The sequence below is a fragment of the Taudactylus pleione genome, unplaced genomic scaffold, assembly GCF_031769625.1.
Source record: "Taudactylus pleione unplaced genomic scaffold, aTauple2 ptg000479l, whole genome shotgun sequence".
NCBI lineage: Eukaryota > Metazoa > Chordata > Amphibia > Anura > Myobatrachidae > Taudactylus > Taudactylus pleione.
In genome coordinates, this window is record NW_028284881.1 from 4064026 (window position 1) to 4091172 (window position 27147).

General features: G+C 42.4%; 1 protein-coding gene across 1 annotated transcript; it reads right to left on the reverse strand.

The window, feature by feature from the left end:
* Positions 1-722: 722 nt before the first annotated feature.
* On the reverse strand, positions 723-27147 carry LOC148502923 (calcium release-activated calcium channel protein 1-like). The gene is made up of 2 exons (XM_088449173.1): positions 26722-27147; positions 723-1309 (listed from the first exon to the last, which is right to left on the reverse strand). The coding sequence occupies exons 1-2, from the start codon at positions 26953-26955 to the stop codon at positions 752-754; spliced, it is 792 nt and encodes a 263-aa protein (XP_088305299.1). The 5' UTR covers positions 26956-27147; the 3' UTR covers positions 723-751.

Consider the following 27147-nt stretch of genomic DNA (forward strand, 5'->3'; position numbering starts at 1 on the left):
TACTGAAAAGATTTGAAGTCAGCAAATGCTGTAAAATGTTGACTGGGATCAACTATTACAAGTCTTTGTGTGCGAAATATAGATTTTATATACACTCCCACATATATACATACAAACACACACTATATTTAGCATTCAAAGCAATCCAATTGCTCACACATGAAGGCTATTGTGGCATGCATTATAACACATTCCTCCCAACTCACTTGCATGCACCTTAAAGATTACAGTGACCCCCATAGGGTTTACAGTGATCAGCAAAGCAGTCAGCCACATTACTCCAAAGGAGCAAGGCAGCATTCTCTACCACACATATGGGTGAGGGGACAAAGAAACACACCATCATGCATGCTGCAGTGCGAGAAAGTTTCACTTCCAATCTGATGGTCGAACTTGGGACTGGTCCACATCTATTATCAGAAATTGAAATAAAAAAATTAAATAAAGTTTGTGGTTTTCCAAGTAGCTTGCTTGTGGGCAGCAAACTTTGGCACACAGACTGTGTATAGGCCTGCATAGTGCACAATCTACTCTGACAACCAGGTCTTAGGCACGCAGAGATTAATACAGATCACATGGCCATAGAGATCTGATTAAGTTCTAAAATAAGCTTCTGCCTCCCACTTTGCTACAAAGTGCATTCTTATTACTAGGTATTACTCATTCCTGAGTAACAACGTAACCCCCTTTTCACATTTGTATCCAAAACAGCATAAGACAGGAAAGTTTAACCTTTTAATGGGATTTCTATTCATGCATAATGACCAGGTGATTGGCCGGAGTCCACTCTGTGGTCCAATTGGTCCTGAAGTTGAGCCAGCTCAGCAAGTTCATTCAACTCTTGGAACTGTCGATCTGTTTTGTGACTGACCAGTGACCTGTAGAAATGAACAGCAAACACTATGAAGATTAATCCAAATGGCACCATTATGCAGGTTGAGGCGATGGCCGCTTCTTTCCCAGGACTAATAGAAGAAGTCTCATTCACTAGTGACTTTGGATTGTTCACTGGCAGAAATTTCACCCAACAAAGCAGCACAACTTCAGCCAGAAACAAAAGCGTCCCAATGACAGTGGAAAAAGCCCATGCTAGTTCAATGTGACGATGCATCTTTTCATGAGGGGACTCTTTCACAGAGTTGAGATTATGGACGTTGCTCACTGCTTCAATGTTGGGCAGGATGCAGGTGCTGATCATCAGTGCAAATAAATGTACAGCAACCAGGACAGTAGTACAGGCACTGAAAGCAATCAGGAGGCCAGCTGGGTACACATGGCTTGCATCTAGCTGGACTTCTACCATTGCAACCTAGGAAAGCAAAGAAAATTAAATAAACGGATGAGTAAAAAGAAATTGAAACAAAAAAAACAAAAAAACCACAACAACCCTACAGAGTATTTTTTAAACAGTATGTAAAATGACAGGAGCTGATTGGTTGGTGCTTTAGCTCTCTCCACAGCTTAGTACATCTCCCCTTATGTCTATTTAAAGAGCATCATTTCACTGCAACCAGAGGAAAATGGAGCTTAGGTGGGCGGCAGTTTCAGCGGAATTGAAGGCAACACGCGTCTACCTGAATTGATCCAGAAGAGTGATATAATGGTACACCACAAGGTTCTACCGAAATTTGTAGATCTTACATTCCCAGAAGTTGTAGAATAAAGTAGCATTTGAATATCTACATTGATAGGGGCAACATCTACATTGGTCCACTTCTCCACGCTTTAACTGATAGACACATCTCAACCTAATGGAGGAGAGTTTAGCATTTAAAACCTGCAGTGAGCGATGTGTCTCGGAACATCTTATTGAATAACCTAACGGGAAGAGGGTGGGGTTAAGAGTTTTAGGATTATGCAAAAGAACACTGGGGGAGAAAGGTTGCAAATAATTCCTCCTATAAATTGGGATTAGTATACACAGATGTGTCCTTACACATCTTTGCTGGAGTTGAGCTAAGAAGCCCCTCTCTGCGCGCTAGTTCTGTAAGACTGCTAGTGCCGGGTGTCTTTTTTCCGAAAATGTCAAACAGAAATGCGATGTGACTGATGCACCAGGAGACTGCTGATTAATTTGATATGCGACACTTGTATATCTGTGTGCAATGGAGTCCCTGAATCTGTACACATAGTACTACAATGTAGCAGCCGCAGCTTATTTCATTCAAAGTTCCGTCGTGCTTCATATACAGACTCTGGTACACACAAATATACAAGTATCACATTTTAAATGAATCAGCAGTGTCTGCTGGTGCATCCTAGTTGCATCACATTGCGGTCATGCATTTTCAGCAAAAAAAGCGCCCGTAGCTAGCAGAGTTGCACGGCTCACTGATGCCAGGCAAGTCGTTCTGCGTGGCGTATTGAGGCTAGATGTATGAGGACACATCTGTATATCCTTCCCTAAGAGCCAACCAGATTATATAGCAAAAGAACGCCACATGGGAAAATGCTGACAGATCTGAAACACCCAATCCTCCTGGAATCAGTATGATTACCGCCGGACGCAAATCCCGACAGCGGCAGGCCTGCAAGGGTGAAAATCCCGATCGTAAATTCAGGTAAGTTTCGCTAACCTTTCTAACCCTAACCCTCCCTTAGGGGTGCCTAACCCTAACCTCCCCCCCAAGTGCCTAAATCTAACCCCCCTTTCCCATTCCCCACAACCTAACCCTAAGTCTCCCTGGGGGTGCCTAACCCTAAGTCTCCCGGGGGGGGGGGGGGGGCTAGGATTGTTGAGACTTCGGGTCTAACCTAGGGGTTAGAAAAAAATAGCAATGCATAGCAGGATCTTGCACACAATTAAATATGATATATATGAACATAAACCTATAAATATTATACATACACACATAACCCATAAGTCCCCCCCTTGGGAGCCTCTAACCTAAACCACGGCTGTCCGTGCCCGGCTTACTTTCGATCGGGAATTCGACGCCTGTCATTAGACCCTTGAAGGGTTTGACAGTCGGGATGCCGACGGTCTGCATTTAGACCGTCGGCATTTAGACCATCGGCATCCTGACTGCATACCATCCTCCGTCACTTATAGTTCATTTCAGCTTGGCCAGTGAAATTCTAGGGTTGTTTCACCATAAAAACTTAATGTATAAATCTGAACAATGGGCAATCAAGATTGGTTAGAGGAATAGGGAGCATCTGTATGGGGTAAGATAGTTTAGGCAATAGCCACTACACCCAACAGGGAGGAGTTTCCAATTATCCAGCAGGGTATAACTTGCTAACATAACAGAATCAGACCCCAAAAGAGGAAACAGAAGAGGAATTTCCTGCCTAATTTCAGTGTCATACTGATGCAAATGAAGAACAGAAGATTCTTAGAAATTGAATGTAACAATGTTCTTTGGTGAAGACTTTACGTATCTCTTTGTAGACCTGCTCAGCTATATATGCTAATTATTTCACTTCTTCTAGCTGGCTGTTGATGAGTGCAGGACACAGCTTAGATGTGAACTATTGAGAGAGGGAGCACCAAACTGGTAACAGCACACATCTTATACATTGTGGCACAGTATACACATTGCTGAAAGCATGCAGTAGGAAACACCAGTCAGCCTAATGAGAGACTGGTGTTACAAGCTTTGCAATAATCCAGTAGTTCACAAACTGTGCGCCATGGCACCCTGGGGTGCCTCAGAACACTGCAGGGGTGCCTCATGTTGGTGGTCCAGCACCAAATTAAATTATTTAAGGCCAATGTAATGTAAATATGTGGACAAACAGAAGCGCAAACCTGTCCCCCACCACATAACTAAACCTAAGGATGACAGGTAAGCACAATTTCCTTCACTTTATTACGTCACTACATTTTTTTTCAGAATTTCTCAATAACAAACTTTTGGCTTAGGGGTGCCATGAGAACAATGATAATACTCTAGGGTGCCTTGATTCAAAAAAGTTTGGGAACAACTGTCCTAATTCCATTGTTTTTTATGGACCGGAGTAATAATCACATTGACACATTCTACGCATAAGAATCAAAACACACACAAAACAATGAGACCCCACGTGATCTGCTCCGGCGGAAAATTATGCAAACTCTGAATGTACAACAAAGTCTTCAGTAGAGTTTTGCTTCAGTGGGTCTAAAGAGTCAGTCATTTTGTGAAGGGCAGGGACATAAGTGAGCAGGCCCTTTACGTCCCATTCATAGAAAGTTATTACTTGGCTACAGTTGCAATTGTCATGACATGCCACTGAATAATGTCAGAATTACTTATGTCACATCCACTAATAATATGAGGTGACCGCCTCCCCTAGGAAAATATAGTAATATAAAGCACAACTTCAAATGGTAATGTTAAAGTTATTTGCAAGCTGCAGTGGACTTATGCTGGGCATACATTTATCTAGCCGATCTGACAGAAATCAGTGGGTCGGCCAGATAATTGCACAGTGTATTCCAATGACCAACCACAAATTATCGGTCTGTCGGACACGCCGAATCATCAGGCATGCAAGACAGATGTGACCATTTGTGAGGTACAAGTTGGCCACATTGGGCAGTGTATGTTGCACCTAACTGACCGCCCAACATTTCCCCTGTTCCTTCACAGGGGAGGAATGCGGAAAAGTTGTGCACTATACACAGATATCTGACAGTGTATGTCCACGATATCTGCGGCGTTACAGAGTGTGTGTTGGTCTGACAGGCATTTTATCTGACAGTGTATGTCCAGCATTATGATGTAACCATGGCAACACTTTAGCCCCTTCTCATGACAGAATACAATGAATAAAGAAGAAGCCCCTTTGCAGTTCAAATAAGTGAATACAACTTGTTGGAAGAAGTTGCAGATTGCTAAATGAAGGTAAGGTACTACAGGGCTTCTACTGGGGGCCCCTAGAGAGCATCAATAACTAGAACAGTTATTGTGGAGATTTCTGGTCATATTTAAAGGATTAGGTGGTATTAATGTGAGATTTACAGGAACATAACCATGGAGATGCCAGGCTTTTCATGTAATTAAATCTAAATCTCTTTGTTTTGCAAAAATCCCACCAATTTTAATTATATTTCTTTGTGATCATGAACAAGTCATTTATGCTGCTGTTACCCTCTACAAAAAGGGATTTTATACTTAACTGTACATCAACAATCCCACTTGGTGTTATTTAAAACTGCAAGCAAATGGATAAATCTGAATATGGAAGAGTGCCTAGAAGAGAACACATTGTTCCTGGATTTTTTACTTTTAATTAAATTCCTTGCTGCATGCAGCAATTTTCAGCATTTCACGTGTAAAGCCCAAAAACGCCCCTACGAGGACAAGTGTCCATTACATAATTCATAGACTCACAAACAAAATGTGCCAGTCCAGAAAGGATCACGCCTACAGTGAGGTACAATGGCTACAGTAAAACTCAAAAAGAAGCACAAAAATTTTAAAAAAATGCCACGTTGTCTTGTGTTTTTTTTTTAGGTTTTGTTAGATTTTCAATAAGAATGAATATGGGTAATGGTATAAAATATCGGAACAAAAAACAATACACTCTTTCCATTTACATATCAGGAAAAAATGACATTAAATACAAGAGATGTACAGAGCAAAATGGAGTATGTGTAAACTCCCATCACAAAGAACTGGCGCGTATCCAAAATTGAAGTGAAGATACAGGAAAGGAATAAGGGGTTGGGTGTTCTTTTTACTGTCCTTGTGATTTTACACAGTGTCAATTCACAAGGTTCCCATTATCTGGTGCAATGCTACCCAATCTACATTCTTGTCCTCAGAACAGTGGTAGTAATGCAACACCTGCTATTGCAACAGTATCATTTCCCCATATAGGGCCAAATGTAATAGGTAGTCAGTTTTAGTAACAGTACAAACTCGCACTTTTAAAAAGTGCGAGTTTGTACTGAAACTCGCAAATTCAATAGCCTGCGAACTTTTCAGCTCGAGGCTACTGCATTTGCGAGTGCAGGCGAGTTTAGGACTATGTAAACTGACACCTTTTAATGCGAGTAGCATTAAAAGGTGCGAGTTTCAGAGAAGCCATCACAGATCAGTGAGATCCGTGATGTCTTCTGTGTGTGTTAAAAAAAAAAAAAAAAAAATGTGCACCCCCTCCCCAAAAGCATAACCAGCCCCGGGCTTTATAAAGCCTGTTCTGGTTCTAAAAATACAGGGGCCAAAATGCGTAGGGGGCCCCTGTATATTAAGAACCAGCACAGGGCTTTGTGGAGCTGGTCCTGGTTCTGGAAAATCAGGGGACAAAACGAGTAGGGGTCCCCTGAAAATTCCAGTACCAGCACCGAACTCTTTCTAGCAGGGGGATAATGCCACAGCCAGGGAAAACCTTTCACCGGTTTCCCTGGCCAAAGCATTATCCCTGACTGCAAGTCAGTCCAGGCCGGGGATCCCTGGGGAGTTGGGTACCCCCCCAATAAAGGGGTACCCCTCTCCAGGGCACCCCAGGCCTAGACTGATAGCCCGGGGCTATCCCCGGCACCCTAGGGCGGTGGGTGCCGGGTTGATAGAGTAAAGTGAAAGTGTAAAATTAAATTTACCATATGGTCTTTATTTGTAGAACCACAAGTACCAGCAAGCCTCCCCTGCATGCTGGTATTTGGAGAACCACAAATACCAGCATGCTGGGCATTAGGGCCCGCTGGCACTTGTAGTTCCACAACTAAAGAAATACGTAAATAAACAAACTTCCACCGTGACAGTATAATTTTAATAAAACATACATGCACACTCACACATACTCACCTATTATCCGAAGTAATCCATAGGGGTGTACCTGAAAAAAAAATCCATACTCACCTCTCCTATGCGTAGATCACGTCCTCTTCTCCAAGTAGGCAATCCAGGGGTTAAAATAAAAAAAAATATAAAAAAAAAAAGACGAGCAAAGGTGTGTGTACACATACCTTTGCTCCGCGTAAATGACCGGGGCACACGTGTGCCCCGTCAGTGCAGGGGCCACCAGCCAATCAGGGAGCATCTCCGTCGGAGCAACTCCCTGATTAGCTGAATGCGGCCAGCCTCTGTCTCCCATAGTAGTCTATGGTGAGATATCCCCATAGCCGTCTATGGTGAGAGCCGCTACATAGTAACCGCAAGATTAATTGATGTTAATCTTGTGGTTACATCAATGATACAATGTCGCGACATTGTATCATTGATGTAACCACAAGATTTGTGAGGTACAAGTTGGCCACATTGGGCAGTGTATGTTGCACCTAACTGACCGCTCTGAATGAGGGCCGCCCTCCATAAAAATGGAGCATCCTCCTGGACGCTCGTATAGCTGTGGGTCACCACCCACAGCCTATACGAGCGTGCAGTTTGATAGCCGCGATGGTCGTGACCATCGAAACTGCGAGCCGGAGCCTGCGGTTGAGGTTTTCAACCGCAAGCCCCGGAGTGATTTTGGCTCTATCAGAGCCAAAATCACTCCCAGTGACATCACTAGTGATGTCAGTGGGCCGGCTTCTGACGGGAGGCGTTCCCGTGGGAACGCCCCCGTCAGGGAGGCACGCCCACCAAAGGGGGCGTGCTGTCAATCAACATCGACAGCACGCCCCCTTTGATCAGACACAACGAGCGAAGGACTTTCACACCTTTGCTCCACCTTTGTACACACACCTTTGCTCAGTCCGCATGGATCGTTTTTATTTTTCGTTTTTTTATTTTAACCCCTGGATTGCCTACTTGGAGAAGAGGACGTGATCTACGCATAGGAGAGGGGAGTATGGATTTTTTTTTCAGGTACACCCCTATGGATTACTTCGGATAATAGGTGAGAATGTGTGAGTGTGAGTGTGCATGTATGTTTTATTAAAATTATACTTTCACGGTGTAAGTTTGTTTATTTACGTATTTCTTTAGTTGTGGAACTACAAGTGCCAGCGGGCCCGTAATGCCCCGCATGCTAGTATTTGTGGTTCTCCAAATACCAGCATGCAGGGGAGGCTTGCTGGTACTTGTGGTTCTACAAATAAAGACAATATGGTAAATTTAATTTTACACTTTCACTTTACACTATCAACCCGGCACCCACCGCCCTAGGGTGCCGGGGATAGCCCCGGGCTATCAGTCTAGGCCTGGGGTGCCCTGGAGAGGGGTACCCCTTTATTGGGGGGGTACCCAACTCCCCAGGGATCCCCGGCCTGGACTGACTAGCAGTCAGGGATAATGCTTTGGCCGGGGAAACCGGTGAAAGGTTTTCCCTGGCTGTGGCATTATCCCCCTGCTAGAAAGAGTTCGGTGCTTGTTCTGGAATTTTCAGGGGACCCCTACTCGTTTTGTCCCCCGATTTTCCAGAACCAGCTCAACAAAGCCCTGTGCTGGTTCTTAATATACAGGGGCCCCCTACGCATTTTGGCCCCTGTATTTTCAGAACCAGAACAGGCTTTATAAAGCCCGGGGCTGGTTATGCTTTTGGGGAGGGGGTGCACGTCATTTTTTATTTACCAAAACAGACTACCTATTACATTTGGCCCATAGTCTCTAAATGAGGTATTCTCTCAATAACTATTGGATCAGTGTGAATGAGGTTCAAGCCTCTAGTAATACCACACAAACGTATTGCACTCACCTTCTTTTAACGGGTGTCTGCTCAAACAACAAAGTAGTGGCAATTGGGTTCTGTCATGTAATACTCAAATTTACAACAATGTAGTTAGTGTAGAGTGCCTAAAAGTGCTTAGTACAGTGCAGAGTTTGAGAAATGTGTAAACAAGGATAATTCCTGTGAATAACAACAGTGCGTATGTGTAGCAATAAATAAATTATGACCAGTGTGGAAATCTTAATTCATCTTCAAAGCAATTTGCAAAAACATGTAAAGTGTCATAGAGCTCGAATCAATTGATCGTGAAGTAAATAGCGGTGTTCCTGGCGCTTTTCAATTCTGCGCGCTGTTAGGTCGGGGAATGTCCGTTCTCCTGCCCCTCGCGCCTTAAACAGGGTGTTTAGAAGCGAGAATTGGCATTCTCCAACTAAACTTCCCGGCACTAAGGGCAGAAACCAGCGCACTGAAGTGAATAGTGCTGGGAGCTCCCTCCCGGCACTATTGACTTTGCGATCAATAGAATCGAGCCCATAGTGCATAAATAATAAAGAAACAAATAGTGTCTTAGCGCATATGATATTCAACAATTAACAGACCCCAAATGTTTTTTTAATTAAATATGTAAAACACAATTTACTTACTTAAAAAAAAAGGTGACTACGCACCAAAAACTGCTTACATACTCATAAAAACACACCAAATAGATAAAACATAGGAAAGGCAGAGTGAGTTTTTAAAAATAAGGAATTGGTAAGGATTGTTCAAGTTAGGAAGGTCCATGAAGGCAGGATCACACAGTCCCAATGTGTTTAGTCTGGTATCTAGACTTCTTTAAGGGGGTATACACGTATGTGCATATATATTTATTTCAAATTCCTTATCTCATCTGTATCTTTACACAATGACAAGGTTTTATCCACATAGAACAGTGGTTCTCAAACTCGGTCCTCACAGTTCTTGTTTTGGAGGACTCCTGGCAGGTGCACAGGTGTATTCATTACTCAGACACATATTTTACTTGTGAATCTGTGAGGAGACTTGGAAAACATGCACTGTTCGGGGTCCTGAAGACAGAGTTTGAGAACCCGTGACATAGATGTATGGTTGAACTTACAGCATATTTCATCTGCATCTTAACACAACAACAGAATATTATCCACCTAGATGTATTATTCCCAGCGTCTAAGCGCATTAGTGTACACACATTTAAATTCCCTCTCGGGATAAACTCCTCCAATAAAGTGCTTTTATGTGCAGTTATACTGAGAGACACTTTATGCCTATGGAGGCATATTCGCAGGAAAGATCTTAAAATCCCTCTCCCACAGCCTCTGTCTGGCTCCCAAATCTGACACTTTGCACATGCGCAGTGTCAGATTATCAGGAGAAGCCTTTTACAAATGTGCTGGGAAAGTACTCTCAGGGGCAGCGGTTAGGGCGAGTTACATTTAGTACATAGTAAAAGATTATTATCCCCGCTGCGATGTACAATGAAAAAAAAATAGTGTAACTTCTGTGATTTATTTTTTCAGTACATATGACCAACAATATCACTAAGAATCAACAGGCTCTCCCACTCTCTCAACTGTTTCATTTTGATGTCCATTTTAAAGAAATAAATGGCAAATTGTAGAACACAAATACTAAATAGAATGAAGTGCATTTGTAGTTGTGAAATGCTGTTGAAAACCTGTGGCAATATCTCCAATTCCTTAGAAGAGGAAGTATATATGGGGAGATAATTTTTTAACAGTCAAAGGGTGCTAAAATATGTTTTGTATTTAAAGGGATTTTGTCTATGTAAGGACTGGTATTTAATCACTGTGTAACCTGCCCGAAAAATAGGATGAGAACAGTTCAGTGAATATATGGTGCTAAAGAATAAGTTTTACACAGGATATAGCTTCTCATTATAATTTCTATGGCAACTGGAGGAAAAAAAAAAAAAAGTAACTATACTTAAAATGAGGAATGTAGTTATGAGACCAGCGGCCGCAATGTCGCTGGTCTCAATCCCAACAGCTGAATCCCGACAAGGGACTTGAGAGGCGTTGAAATACCAACGCCCATCTTAATCCCGCCGCCGGAACGCTAGCCCGAACGAGGCAAGTCTGGGGCGCCCTTAGCATTAGCCTCAGGGGGGAAGGGACGGTTAGATTTAGGGAGTGTAGCGGGGTTAGGTTTTTTTTTGGAGGGGAGCGGGGGGGGGGGAAAGGCACCTCTAGGGAGGAGGGCTAGGCACTAACAGCAGGGAAGTTTAGCGATAAGGGGGCGGAAGGGTAAGTATACTTACCGGACCCCTGTCAGAATACAGACAGCGGCATCCCGATGGTTGGTACATACCCATTACTAAAAATTATACTTATACCTTGGGGTGCGTGATGCCCTTTCAGCTGAGACCTTTTGTGAAAAACCTCTAACTGGAGTGGTCTACGAGGAACAATGCGCTCTCACTTTGTTGCAGAGGGCATAATATTTATACTATACACATATTGAACAAAAAAAAAAATTTTAAAATTTATATATATATATATATATATATATATATATATATATATATATATATATATATACTAAAAAGCACAAGTTGAGGTGTATTTTCTTCTTCTCTAAAAAGGGAGCTAGGCCTCAGTTTTAGCAATGTCTCTTCTTTTTTGGGGGGGCTCCTCAGTATGCCTTTTTCTATGTGTTTATCCTGTGTGAATGAAGATGGAAAGTGACATGTTCCCCCCCAAGGGGGTCCCATGGCACACAATCTTAAATTCTATCTCCAACTACGTTGTGCCCTAGCTGCTATATTCTGGAACCAAATAGTCTTACCGGTGGCATTAGACCTGGAGACAATGTACTGGAAAGAGGTGTGGATTGAAAGAGCTACAGTATTTAGATAGACATTGGTTGACACATTTTTTTGTTATTTTAACCCTAACCCTCATATTAATCCTCCCCCTAGTGCATAACCCTAACCGTTCCCTTCCACAGCCTAACCCACCGCCACGTGCCTAAACCTAAAAATCATGAAAAACCATGTGTCGACCTTTTGATCCAAATTATACACATTATATATATATATATATATATATATATATATATATATTTTTTTTTTTTAATTATTATTTTATTTTTTTTACTGACGTAATAAGTGTTGCAACAAAAAGAAAATACATTTTATTACCTGGTAGCTTGCATCACACACATGGATAGGTAATTCAGTGGCTGAAATCACACTAAACAATAAAGTTTGAAGTTAAGACGGTACAAGCCTAAGGGGATTCAATTGTTTTTGGGCACCCGTAGCTCCTGTCTAAAGTGATGGGAACTATTCAATTGGTTGTCCCGCAGGCCATGAGTGGGCGCTCATTACTAATTGTAGATTTCTGCTTGCAGCCTCCTCCTGAGCGGTGAGCAGAAATTTGTCCAAAGTAGGGCTTTTGGTTTCCTTAAGCGCATCGTGCCCACTATTTGGGCAAATTAACTGTCTTTTTAGACGGGATTAGCCGCATCTATTAAAACATCAGATATAGTGATGGGTATCCAAAAACATTTGAATAGTTCCCATCAAGTCCAAAAGACACACGAGGTAACAAGGTCAACCTTTTAACTTTCGACCTATTGACCATGTCAACCTTTTGACCCCATCTGTTGCCCGCCGACCATTTTGTGTCGACCTACTGACTATCTAGGCACTGTAGATCTTCCATCCATACTGTATTTCACTGGAAAGTGGTCTGGATGCAATGTTAAGTCTCGCCGCTCAAATTTGGCTCAACACTCTGCAACTATTTCCCTACAATTGGGGGCACTGCAGTGGTGCACAGTTAACACTTAATCATTGAGTTGCTGCTTTGCTGGTAAAGAAACCTCAAAATCCCCTAACAACCAACAGTATGGCAAACTAAGCACATGCTGTTGGGAGTTTATACAAATAGGCGTCTGATGGAGCAATTAAATAGTTTCTCCGTTCGAGCGCCCATTAGTATTTAAAGCAGCAGGTTTAGCCCCGCAAACTGGCTAAACCAGTCTAAAGTGGTTAGGATGCCCCAAAGCAACAGACTTTGCACATATTTCTTCTCGTACCTAAAGAGGCTGCGAGAAGAAATGTGTCCCGTGCAGCTTTAGGAGTCTATATACCTTTGGGTACCTAATGCTATAGGCACCCAGTGGGAGGCATCCAAAACAACTGAATCACAGCCCTAGTTTGTTGAGGGAATATGATTTTGCCTATTTGTCCATTCAGAGCTCTTAACTTAGCTGTCCTATACGGGATACAAAAGCAACATGGAAAGAAATGCATAGCTCCCACAAAACTTGTAGGGGTAAATTTACTAAAGTGGAGTGGAGTTTTAAAAGTGGAGATGTTGCCCATAACAACCAACCAATCAGATCCTAGCTATTATCTTCTAGAATGTGCTAGACAAATGTCAAGTAGAATCTGATCGGTTGCTATGGGCCACATCTCCACTTCTAAAAACTTACTTTAGTAAATATATACCCGAATTGTCTTCCACTGCACTGTCCGTTCTTACAGGGTATTAACATTTCTCGCAGGAAACAGAGATCCAGACAATCCAGCAAGAGACGTAGTTAGATTATTTGTATTAAGCAATTGTATTGTGAAAGGAAAATGTGACTGCGTGACATGAGGGCTTAGATTAAGGCTTTTACTTTGCATTTAAACCGAACTGTAATCGGAATCTGTGCATATTGAACCTGTTTAATGAATATAAACAAGAACATGAAATAAAAAGGAAAAAATTAGGAGGAAGAAAATACTGACATTTCCTGCCCATAGATATCATGTTAAGAAAGAGGTAAAGGGTAAGAAGGACAACAGGCATCAGCACATAGTTATACTTTTCACATTTTATATTTGTGCTGCAGGCTTTTGCCATCTTGGGCAGCATAGAAAAGTTTGACAGTTTTGCTTCCTGTATATAATCAGAGACTGTTACAGATAGGTAATGGAGAAGCTTTGCCTAAGAGGTTTCAAAGAATGATGGGTGAGCAGACGCAGAGATTGGCCCACAAGTACATTGATTTGTGGATGCATTTTACATCAGCAGCCCATTCAATTCTATTGTATTGAAAGAAAAAGAAAAAAAAAAAAAAAAAAACTGTTTGGTGAACACTCTTTGAAAGAAAGAAATATTTGAAAATGTAACTTATTTCATTCTCTAAAACAAAAAAGTATGCCCCTATGATACTGACAAACAAGTCTACACACAAATTTATAACACATTCATTTATAAGAAAATATGTGAGGAAAAACAAAACAAAACACAACACACCAGTCAATATAATTCACTATCAAGACCGTAATCTCTAATATCACACAGTAGTTGGACTGGTTACTACTAAAGCTGCATACACACACACACACACACACACAACGATTTTGTTACCAACGATTTTATGAACGATTTTCTGTCAGATTATCTGTCTTTTTTTAAAGTGTAATGAATGATTTTTTGAACTACATTTTTTGAATGAAAATTGTTCAGTTGGTCAGTCAGAATGAACTACAAACGGGAACGCGCATAACGATAATCGTTCATCATTACAACTGAGAAACTGAACGATAAACTACGTCATTAACGATAATCGTTCAAAAAATCGTTACGTGTGTATGCACCATTACTGTGGGGTTAGAGATGGCAGGAGAAGCATTTCTTTACAGTGACCTTCCTAATTCTATATTTCCATAAACTTTTATCTTGTGACCACATAAAGGGTACAAAATTAATGTACAGTGCATCCGGAAAGTATTCACAACGCTTCCCTTTTTCCACATTTTGTTATGTTACAGCCTTATTCTAAAATGGCATAAATTCATTATTGTCCTCAAAATTCTACACACAATGGGGTAGATGTATTATAGTGGCACGTTAAGTGCCGCTATAACGCTTCCTTATTCGCCTCTTTACCGAGGCGAAGCAGGAAGCACTACCGGTGAGATGTGTGAACATCTCACCGCCTGGAGAGGGGGAGCGTTAACTCCCCCCTGCGGCGCTACCCGCTACAGACCACATCGCATCAGCCTAGTGCTGATGCGATGTGTGTCAGGCCCGGCCGGCTCCAATGAGCATGCGCGGGATCTCGCAAGTATCGCGAGATCCCCGCGTGCAGCCCTGGAACCGGTAGCCGCCACAGCAGGGACAACGCTGTCCCTGCTGTGGGGATAGGCTAACGCCAGGCTGTAGCTGTCGATAACGACAGCTACAGCCGGCTGAACGGTCAGACGATCTGACCGTTCGTACATAGCCCAGGCTGTCGGCGCTGCTATCTTGTAGATAGCGCCGATAATGACAGGGGCGCATAGCATTTACCGCCCAGACCCCCGATCATACATCGGGGAGAAACGGTATCAGCGCACTTAACGTGCGCTGATACCGTTTCTGGGCTTCTTACATCTACCCCAATACCCCATAATGACAACGTGCAAAAGGTTTTTTTTTTTGCAAATTTAATTAAAAAAACAAAACACAAAACCTAAGAAATCACATGTACACAAGTATTCACGGCCTTTGCCATGAAGCTCAAAATTGAGCTCAGGTGCATCCTGTTTCCACTGATCATCCTTAAGATGTCCCTACAGCTTAATTGTAATCCATCTGTAGTAAATTCAGTTGATTGGACATGATTTTGAAAGGCATACACCTGTCTATATAAAAAGGTCCCACACTTGACAGTGCATGTAAGAGCACAAAACAAGCATGAAGTCCAAGGAATTGTCTGTAGACCCCCGAGACAGGATTGTCTCAAGGCACAAATCTGGAGAAGGGTACAGAAAAATATCTGCTGCTTTGAATGTCCCAATGAGCACAGTGGCCTCCATCATCCGTAAATGGAAGAAGTTCGGAACCACCAGGACTCTTCCTAGAGTAGGCCGGCCGTCTAAACTGAGTGATCAGGGGAGAAGGGCCCTAGTCAGGGAGGTGACCAAGAACCCGATGGTCACTCTGTCAGAGCTACAACATTCCTCTGTGCAGAGAGGAGAGCCTTCCAGAAGGACAACCATCTCTGCAACAATCCACCAATCAGCCCTGTATATTAGAGTGGCCAGACGGAAGCCACTCCTTAGTAAAGCACCTGGCAGCCCATCTGAAGTATGCCAAAATGCACCTGAAGGACTCTCAGACCATGATGAGACAAAGATTGAACTCTTTGGCGTGAATGCCAGCTGTTATGTTTGGAGGAAACCAGGCACCGCTCAACACCAGGCCAATACCATCCCTACAGTGAATCATGGTGGTGGCAGCTTCATGCTGTCGGGATGTTTTTCAGCAGCAGGAACTGGGAGACTAGTCAGGATAGAGGGAAAGATTAATGCAGCAATGTACAGAGACATCCTGGATGAAAACCTGCTCCAGAGCGCTCTTGACCTCAGACTTGGGCGACTGTTCATCAGCAGAACAACGACCCTAAGCACACAGCCAAGATGACAAAGGAGTGGCTTCAGGACAACTCTGTGAAAAATGTTGACGTGTTCAATACTTATTTTACCAGCTGTATATTAAAAGTGGCCCTCGGCAGAAAAAATGTTTCCCACCCCTGGCCTAGAAGGAGGAGATAGACGTATATCTAGCCCCACAGTGAGTAGTAACCAGTCCAACTACTGTGTGACGTTAGAGACTACGGTCTTGACAATTAATTATATTGACTGGTGTATTTTTCTCACATTTTTTTTATAAAAATGTTTTGAATGCGTTATAAATGTGTGTGTAGACTTGTTTGTCAGGTATCATAGGGGCATACTTTTTGTTTTAGAGAATTAAATAAAAAAGTTACATTTTAATATACAGGTTGAGTCCGCCATATCCAAAATGCCTGGGACCAGGGGTATTTTGGATATCGGAATTTGCATACCATAATTAAATATCTTGGGAATGGGACCCAAATCTAAACACAGAATACATTTATGTATTATATACACACAGCCTGCAGGTCATTTTATACAATATTTTCAATAATTTTGTGGCTCAGACAAAGTTTGTGTACATACATGAAATTCATTTATATTTCATATACACCTTATACACAAAGCCTGAAGGTAATTTTATACAATATTTTTAATCATTGTGTGCCTTAAAGAAAGTTTGTGTACATTGGACCAGCAAAAGGCAAAGGTTTCACTATCTCAGTCATGCTAAAAATATTCCGTATTTCAGAATATTTGGATATGGGAGACCCAACCTGTATTCCCCTTTTCTTTCAAAGAGTGCTCACCAAACAGTTTCTTTTTCTTTCAATACTGTATTTAACTTTAGAGAGCACCGCCATTGCCCAGTATGTTTTCATTTCCCCCTTTATGGTATTATAATAAGGGCATAGTGGCATACATTTATGGTTGTAATTATTTTTGCCTGTGCGATGTCATCCCTTCCCCCTTTTGTGTTTTAGGAATCTATTGTATCTGCTACATTGCGAATATCAGCCTCACAAAAGAAAGTAGTAGTGTTAGTATGGATGAGCACATCCTTTAAGTTCAGCTATATGTGTACAGAGATGATGGTTTAATGGTAAGGCTCAAACCAAACTTAGGGCCTGATTCAGCTTGGATCGCTATTGCAGTTGCTAATACGTATGCAGTTCCACTGCATGATATGTTAATCCTTGCTAATACATTGTGATCGAAATGCCCTCACAGCACTGCACAGGGACGCCCACTTTGCCTTACATACATCCGTAATACTTGGTACAATCGAGTACCATCGCGGCCTCACGCACAGTTGCACAAGCCCTGACCTTACTCAGAAATGGCTAACAGCCAGGCACGCTATGAGACCTCACACTGCGTATGGCTTCGCAATGGATAATTAATGCATTCGGGCAACCACTCCCCATACGCATGCGCAGAACGCAACAATTGGCCAATTGCGTGCGTATCAGCAACAGTGATCCAAGCTGAATCAGGCCCTTAGTTTGCTTATATACTAATAATATGTGCGAACATATTGTAAATGTAACAAAGACATAATTGTTCAGTAGTTTACCTTCGTAAATGAAGGGTTCTCTACAAGACACTTTCCTCCAACATCAGCAGTGCTTGAAATAGCTAATCTAGATGTAGGTAACTCTCAATACACCTGTTATTTGTGATGATACTTAATAGTATTTATAGTGCATGATAATATTTATCCTATACTACAAGTCATTTTCTCCAATAAAGGCTACAGCTTATATTATTATTGGGGTAAATCTATTTTAATTGCTTACAGTCTCCAAGCCAGGTTGTTCTAGAATGAATATTTGATCATTCAACATTCTAATGCTGGGTATACACAGCCAGATAAAATGTCTGTCAGACCGACAGACATTTTATCTGGCCGGCTGCCAGCCGCAGATGTCGCCGGCATACACTGTGAGAGAAATCTCACAGTGTATAGCCAGACATCCGCGCTCCGCCCTCGGGGGAGGGCACATTTCCCTGTTCCTTCCGTAGGAAGGAACACAGGAAATGTCTGTCTGTCGGCCGCGCTGGGCACTGCCCGATGCGGCCGACAGTTACAGGGTAAATATCGCATCAGACGGACATGCTGGACAATCCTGCATGCCTGACCGACCAATATTTAACCCTCGGTCGCCTGCACACACGCTACAATTATAGTAGCGATAATTGTATCGTGTATGGCCAGCATAAGTTGTATTAGTGGGCTGTCATTTCCACTACAGATGTTTTTTATAAAAATATAATCACTCTCTCTATATCAGTTCAGGGCTTGCACTCTCTCCAAACTAACAAGAAATGTCCCGATGCCTCCAGATTTAAAATAGCAATACGGCTGCAGCACTCAGAAGTTTTGTACCAGTCGAATGAAACCGTAGGGCAGCCTGCTGCTTGTCAAAGTTTCAGTTACTTTTAATAATATCCTGATGAAAGTTATTAAAAGCAGCAAACTTTGACAAGCAGCACAGTGTCCTACGTTTTCATAAGACTGGTATAAGACCCCTGAAGCCTTCTACACATGGGGGGGGGGGGTGTGTGTGTGTGTGTGTGTGTGTGTGTGTGTGTGTGTGTTAAATATATATATTGACAAGCAGCAGGCTGCCCTACGATTTCATTCGGACTGGTACAAATGTCTGAGTGCTGCAGCCGTATTGATATTTTAAATCTGGAGGCATCAGGACATTTCTTGTTAGTTTGGAGAGAGCCCTGAACTGATAGAGAGAGTGAGCAATTATATTTTTATATAAAACTGCCTTTTTGGTAGTATGATAGAAGCTATGTTTGGTGACTTTCTTGCCTCTAAAAGCCATTAGTTGGCAGGAGAGCTTTAAACAAGTTAACATTTTTTCAGTTTAAACTCTGTGATAGCAGCTACCAGGTTTCCATAAGTATGACAGATAGTGTAGGAGGCTGCAGGCTTAAATGCATTGATCAAGCCATGAAACAAAACCCCACTATTTAATTATATTATTGTCAGTGATTTAACAATGGTGAGTGGTGTGTGTGTGTGTGTGTGTATGTATGAGATATATATATATATACACACACACATACACGTGCGCACACACACACAGGATGCTGGCGGATGGGATGCTAAGTATGACGGGGTTGTTAGCCGCGGGGGGGGGGGGGGTGGCAGGTACCAATGGAAGGATGGTAGGCACTAAGGAGGGACGGTTGGGTTTAGGCACCAAGGGGGGAGGGTTAGGGTGAAAGATGGGAGGGTTGGTGTGAGAGTTGGCATACTTAACCGACCCCTATTGGGATACCGAGCATCGGGATGCTGCTGCTGGCATTTTGACAGCAGGCATCCCAAATGCTGGTATTTCATACCCAACACCATATACACACGCACGAATAGGAAGGGCACTACAATATTATAATTATAGACACTTAAACCATGAATTATTAATCAAATAATAAAAGTATAGGTGATGAAGAAATTCTTTCAGAACTTGAATTCTTCAAGATGTTTCTCGAATAGTTCATCAAAATGGAATTAGTCCATGAATTTGGCCCTCAGACAAGTTAATTCCTTAGGGTTACCTGTAAGCATACCCTTACACCAGAAGAAAATTCACCCAAGTAGTAGACCAAAAATTAGACAATATTTAAAAATATTTATTTAACAAAAACAAATTTGACAATGTTTTCATAAAAACTTGCTTACATTAATTTTGTAACATTAGGTGCGGAGTTCAGGCCTCAATAGGTAGAGGTCACCAGCCTATGGGTGTGAGCTCTCGACAGTGGGAACCAAATTGTAGTGGCCTTAACAAAAGCACTGTTCACATTCATATTTTGTGCTATGACAGGACTTCATCAGGGGTTAATTACAATGTTACAAATAACCTTTAAATCACAGTCAGAGGTGAGTAGCTTCACAAATAATTGACTGTTGATGTGGAGTACTGCATCCAAGTCTCTCTGCCAGTGATATGCTTTCCATTTCTAACCCAAAGTGGAAAATGTATCAAGTGCCAATTTGGCAATATTTCCACGTTATGGTGTGATTTTGGGCTAATTTCAAGCCCCTAGATTTAGCAAAGCTAAACTGCAATTTTCAAACCTGACACGTTGTGACATCACGTTTCCACCCGAAGTGTCAACTTCAGTTTAATCCTAGGCTTAAGCTGATATTTGCCATTGCTATGCACAACAGGCCAAATACCAGAATCAGAATGCAGATGCTTGCACTTTACATTCAAGTGTAGCTTTCATATGCATTTAAAACTTAAAAAAACTGACTAGTGAACAAATTTTAGCATAGCACCTTATTTAATGGTTACTGTATGCAAGCTACAGAGGAGAATGAGAAAGGGACATATTTCCTGCATATCTTACTGAAGGCTGGCAGATTCCTGTGCTTTCCTGCTTCCTGTATCTCACAAATATTAAGGATCCCCTGGACAACATGGAGGGACAGTAGCAGATAGCTAAAGCAAGGTACACATCTGACCGAGTGATATGACGGCTGATACAATTTCACTTACAACCATACAATTCCAGAACACACTATGCAATATTTGGAACAACTGCACAATATACTGTGTTGGGAGATTGTATACAAATAACAATTTCTCATGTACATTACGTGTGGTCATGCGTACACACTACACCACGTGCAGTCATGCGTACACACTACACCGCGTACACATCACATCCTCCCAGCCGACGTGCAGCACAGTAGATGGGACGATGCAATGAACGTCGTGTGTAAACGAAAGATGTGTGTACACACTATGCGATGGTCATACAGATTGTTCGAAACTTCCACGATTGTACGATATATTGTATAGTGTGTATCCACCATAAGATAATTGCTGTGGTCACTTCCGTCTGCAAAGCAGCCCCCATAGGTGTTTTTTATATGATATACTGGAGGGGGGAGAGATCTATACATCTCCATTGTATGCATTCCCTGAAGCAATTCACAGATTAGCGACATGCTGCCTCCAAAGCCTTCACTTCCAGCCACCAGTTCTTTCCTGCTTTGTTGTCATAAGAGTAAATGTTTGCTATAGCTTGTAATGTGTGCTGATATATTATTACAGATTGTGGGGTAAATGTAATAGGGTGCGGAGTTCTGACATCGGCGAGTCCCGTGTGAGACTGCCCCATGTTTAAAGTAGTCATCATTTAACAGGCAAAACAGGTTTAAAGTTTGCCTGTTAACTGACTACTACGTTAAAACATTGCGCAGTCTCGCACAGGACTCACTGATGTCAGAACTCCACACCCTATTATATTTACCCCTGTGTGCTTTTCATTGATTAAATGTATAAATTCAATTGACAACTGAGATTAAAATGTATCCTCTGGCCCTTTTGAAGGTTAAAGGGTAACCTGAACTGCCCCCAAAAATGTATCAGGTTGCCCATCACTGAATGAAACCAACATTATTAGTTATATTTACCATTCATTGTAGGAAAGGCATCATAACCAGTTATATAAGATAGAAGATCACCTTTCTTTGTCAAGGATATCCACAGTCTAAAAACTCCTATGACAGATGACAAACACATTTTAATCTGCCCTGGTCACATACCAATACTCTTCTGGTATATAGAACAGGTACTGATGCAACAGAGATAGCAGTGGAGTGTAGCCAGGCTAATGAAAGCAGTCCATTGTGCTTTGTGACATGGTATTACATAAGCATCTATGAGCTGCAAGGCTTCTCCAGCAAAACTCTACATTGAAAATGACTCCTAATCACATCGAGCAAACCTATAGGCACAATGGATATAGGAAACGCAATACACTTTTCATGCCACGATATATTTTGTAAAATATATATATACATTATACACACACACATAATATCATACATGCAGAAGCATTCAGCCACGAACTGCTGCGACACATAGCTTTTAGAACCATTTTCCCTCCCCCTTGTAGGACACTAGATCCCATTTTTAGATTTCTCCCATCTTGGAATGCAATACTGATATCCCAGATCTCATTAAATGTGCAATCAGCACAGCCTTTCCCAAGCCAAAATAAAGACACAAAGACACATGCTGGAACAGCTGCCTGTTACTGACAAGGATGTCACGACTCTAGCACTAATCATTTTACAGCAATTGTAATGACTAAGAAATCCTCGTTTTCTTTTCATCTATAAAAGCCATTAGATACAAAGGGCCGTATTCAATTAGCGGCAAAAAGCCGTAATCCGCGAAAAAGTATCGCGGATAACATTTCGCCAGGTGAAAACTTTTCGCCGCATTCAACTGTGAAGACTTTTCGCGTACGCGGAAAGTCAATGCAATGTAATAGCAGGAAAAGTTTTGCCTATGAATAGCAGGCAGAAAAAAGTGCAGAATTGTGGTTTTGGGGTGCAAAGGTGCAGAAACCACTCTGCACCCTTGGGACAGCCCCCCAAAAGAATAACTGCATTAAAAAAAATTACAAAAAAAAAGTATGGGGTAGGTGTTTTTTAGATTGCAGGTGCATGCTGAGGTGCGTTTTTTGAGGTCACTTAGCACTTCACTACAGCTAATTTAAACCATGCTTGTACCCATTTTCAAGTATCCCAAATTTGACAGGACTACCATTTTCACGAAAAAATACTGCTTAATGCTATTCTTCACCACTTGTGCAAAGACACTATATAGGAGGCAATTGAAAGCACTTAAGTACCCCAAATAGCTTCAGGAAAGCTGACCGGGGATATCTATACTGATCCCCAATGTTAGTGCATCTTTTGGGGGTCGTTAGGCTGTTTCCCCATTTTTGACAGCACTTTTTGCCTGTGAGTTTCGCCAGGACGAGTTTGAGTCCTTTGGAATTGAATGTGGCGATTTGCGGGTGCGCGCACAAAAAGTTTGTGTTCAAAACATGCGAAGTAGGCAAAAAGTCCGGCAAAGCGGAAAAGTATCGCGGGTGCAAAACTAATTGAATATGGGCCATAGGCACATGGACATGGCCCTACCATCCTCTGCACAAGTAAAACAAAGGTTAAGGAGCAGTGCTTTAAAACAATAATGATTGAACACAGTGGGCGGAATTCAATTGTATTCGCGGCCCGCATCTCCCGTCTAAAGTGACAGGAGATCGCGGGCCGCTATATAATTGTCCAAGATGTTCGCGCTGATCGCGCCCTTAGAGGTCAGGTTTAGCTATGTAAAGCAGCTAAACCCGACCAAAGTGCTGGGCGCGATCGCGAAAAGTGATGTTTGGGCGCCCAAATATGTCACTTTTCGCACATTTCAGCTCTCATCCCCCAGGGGCTGCGAGCTGAAATGTAGCGCTGGCAGCTCATCGTGCCCGACAAGAGCAAGAATTTAATAGCTCTGTCGGGCGCGATAGCGGCTATAAAGAATTGAATTCCGCCCAGTGTGAGCTATGCTGTACAGAAGTGTAAATAAAAAGCATGATTTACTCAGCCAAAGGATCATACAAGCCAGTCATCTATAGTGTTCACCCCCAACAGGCTCAGTAATCACAGCCCAGATCATCACACAGTACTGGTATGTTATCAACAGCCAAAGTCAAATCATGTTATTTTGGGGGTTGATCACCTGAAGGTATTATACATGTGTGGTTAATTTCACCATATAGTCACGGGACCTATGGGGACGTACGGGGTCGTTTCTCATAAGCACAAAGCAACCCCTCGCCCAAACCTTACATGAAATGTATTGTATTATGTGGTTAAACAGTTGATGAACTTTCAGGAAAAAAAAAAAAAAAAACAAAAACACATTAAACCTGCACAGTAAATAAAACATTAACAAAGCTATATAAATTATCCTCATCTGAATACTGTATGTTGAATATTTTGTTTTTACTAAAACAGCGTTTTTCGACCACTGTGCCGCGGCGGTCAGCTCAGCGCACTTGTACTATAGTGTGTTTAACTCCTCAGGAGGCCAATGTGTATGTTTTTTTCATTAGTCATGTACGCCACATTGCCAGATATTGTGCCTTGACAATTTTAAAATCTTGTGTAGTGTGCCTAGAGTTGAAAATGGTTGAATATCACTGTACTAAAACATGAATGACTGTTTATTACTAGAAGTGTACAAAGCTGCTGTAGCGCACAACGACAACACTGTACAGGGCGATTTTTGTGGTATAAAATAAGGGAAATGATGATGTACTACAAGGGAAGAATGTACATATGCCATGTTCCAATGGTCAGTTGAATCACAACGATAAGTGAGACTACCAGGAAGTTATATATTCATGCCTTTTTATTTTGTAGGATGATATCATTAAATGCAGAACTCCAGTAACTGCTAACTGTCTGACAAACTCAACAAACCACACACGAAACATGTTTGGCACAGATATGTCACTAGGCACAGAGGATGTGTGGTTTATGTGGAGGCTTGTGTTGCGGCTAAATGACATGTATTTTTCAGTAGGGTGGTGCGTAGTATATGGTATAATAATAAAAGGCTAAGGCTATGTAAACTGCACTGCAATTTTTTGTGTTCAGTCCGTTTAGTGAAGTACGGGTGTTAGAAAACAAAAAGTTTTGATTTTGATCAAGCCAAATGAATAGGAAAATAAATCACCAAGATGAATGCAAGTGTTTAGTTACCTTGCCACATACCGGCAAAGAAAATGTAGTGTTACATAGAGGAAAAGCACCATAAGTTAAATGCACACACAAAAAAGTACTAAAATATACATAATTTATTATCAGATTCTTATATAGCACCACCATGTTCTGTTGCCCTTTGATCTAATTTCATACTATTCATGTTCTATTTAAACACAGAATTTTAAAACATGGCACAAAACAAGTTATTTTATGGTTGGTGAAGGATATCCTGTTTACAATAACTAGGAAGAAGTAGCTTCAGAGAAACTACCAATTGTTACACTTCCTTAGAATATAATGACTTCTGTTTAAAATGGGTTTTGAAAAGATTTATTACTAGCCAATTGACCTGAAGTTCATGAAGTAACCAAGTCTTTCTGTATAATAACTTTACATAAACAGAATGGCAACGTTTAACAAATAAAAAAGGACAATTTTTAGTATATTGAAAACTCAGTTTCCAGTACTCTCTTTTAGAATAAAACTATTGGATTTACATTTTTACCACTTCAAAGTCTAAATATTGCTATGAAGAGAACGAGCTAAACAAGACTGGAAATATCCTAGTGTATTAATACTTGCATAGTTTGGGATTGTGAACTGCATGACACCCACCCCAACAAAGAGGCATATTCATCAAGTTTTGTTATTTTTCTCCTTCGGGGGTCCATTCATCATCCGTTAATTGCCTGTTACACATGCAGAAACCCTTTAAGCTAATGGGTCATTCATTATCAGGGGTCCGATAGGACCACCTGATATTCAGCGATCTCCGATAACTTGACGTTGTTGGAGTTTGCTTGCGAGAACAAACCATCTTCAGATGGCGTTTCTTCTCAGAGCCCAGCTCCTTCCTATGGAAAGGATTTCCGAGGAGGCGAAGAGGGATCCGAGCGGATCCCTCTGTTGCCTCCTAAGCGGCAGTGCGTATGCGTGACCTCAGCCGGCAATGGGGACAGGCATGTAACGCTGCTACAGAAGTAGCAGTGTTACTGATTGTGGGGGAAGCTGCTTTACAGGAGCAGCTGTCCCCGCACCAGGGCAATGCTGAATCCGGTGATAAGTATCCCCCACGGTGAGGTGATTACACCATCGGGGGCCATATGGCACTCTCTGATGAATAGACCCCTTAGGGACAATCAAAACATTGGTGCCAGGGCAGTGCATCTGATAATATGCTGTTCCTGTGAAGAGTATTAGAGTGATAACGAACACTGAACTTATGGTGTATATAGCATGCACAATGGAAAGTGTAGGGAAAGGAGTACAGCTAGGTACACACCTATACAATCACACATTCGATGCGACGGTTCGATCGACAATGCTCCCGCTCGGAAGTGCCGATACGAATGTACACACATATAATCCAATGTGCAACCTTCGATCCCACACTGCCGAAATATCGCAAGGAACTTATTGTACCAGCGTACACATTTTTCCGATTTCAGGCTGCGCCTAACAGTGGGTGTACCTAAAATTAACATAATGGGCAGGGAGGGGGTGTGATTATGAGAAAACACAAGCCTACGTGAACATTTTCAGAGCTACTACGTACGTTCGTTTCTGAACTAGCTACAGAACGTTCTTTTGCCAAGCCTTGCAATATAGGTGGTGGGGTAAAGGATGTATGCTTGTGTCCACTATCAATTGCATTACTACACAGCCCAGCAAGTTGTGGAATTACACACTCCAGCAAGCCAAGCCTTGCAGTATAGGTGGTGGGGTAAGGGTAAAAAAAATGGCGAATATGTATAAGAAGAGGGCGATGAGCGATGCCGGCAACGACCAGCGTGAACACGCATCGCTGGTCGTTGCCTACATTTTGCTGCCCGATTTACGAGCGATTGAACGATAACGGCTCTGTGTAATCGGGTAGTGGATACACACCTTAAGAGTAGAAAATAAGTAGACATGAGGACACATGCATCATTCTGTATAGACCTGTCGTCCCCCTCCTGAGAATAACACAGCACACACATGTACTAAGGAAATGACTGCGAGATGCCATCATCCCTTTGGGACTTACTGCACAGTGTACAGCCAGGGCACTAATAATAATACACAGTGCTGCTGAGCCCCGGTAACCGGTGTGCAGAGCTACGGCCGGGAGACATGTGCAGCATGACAGCGGTAACCTTGAGCTCTGTGCGGTGGAGAGACCGGCTCCTCTTACCATGGCGAATCCGGAGAGCAGCGCCGAGGTGCGGCTGGTTGCTTTGAGCTTGGCCCGGCTCAGGTAGAGCTTCCTCCAGGACAGCGCCTGCATCGAGTGCTCGTTCAGACTCATGAGCTCCACGTAACTCCGGCTAATCCACTCCGGGTAGGACAACTCCTCCTCCTTCACCTCCTGCTGCTGCTGGGGACGCGGGCGGGACTTCTGTGGCACAGGACTGCGCTCCGAGAGCATTTGCCCACCGCGGCCTTAGTGCTGCACGTCCGCCCGGATCATCTTACGCACCGCAAGGAAACAAGGGAGCCTCCCGGAGACAGAGCAAGCAGCAGCCAGCAGGGATCTCTGAGTCCGACTCTGTCTGGGCGAGGGAGGGCGTCACCGGCACTTTCCCACAATACTGCGTTACAGCAACTTGTCACCTTACTC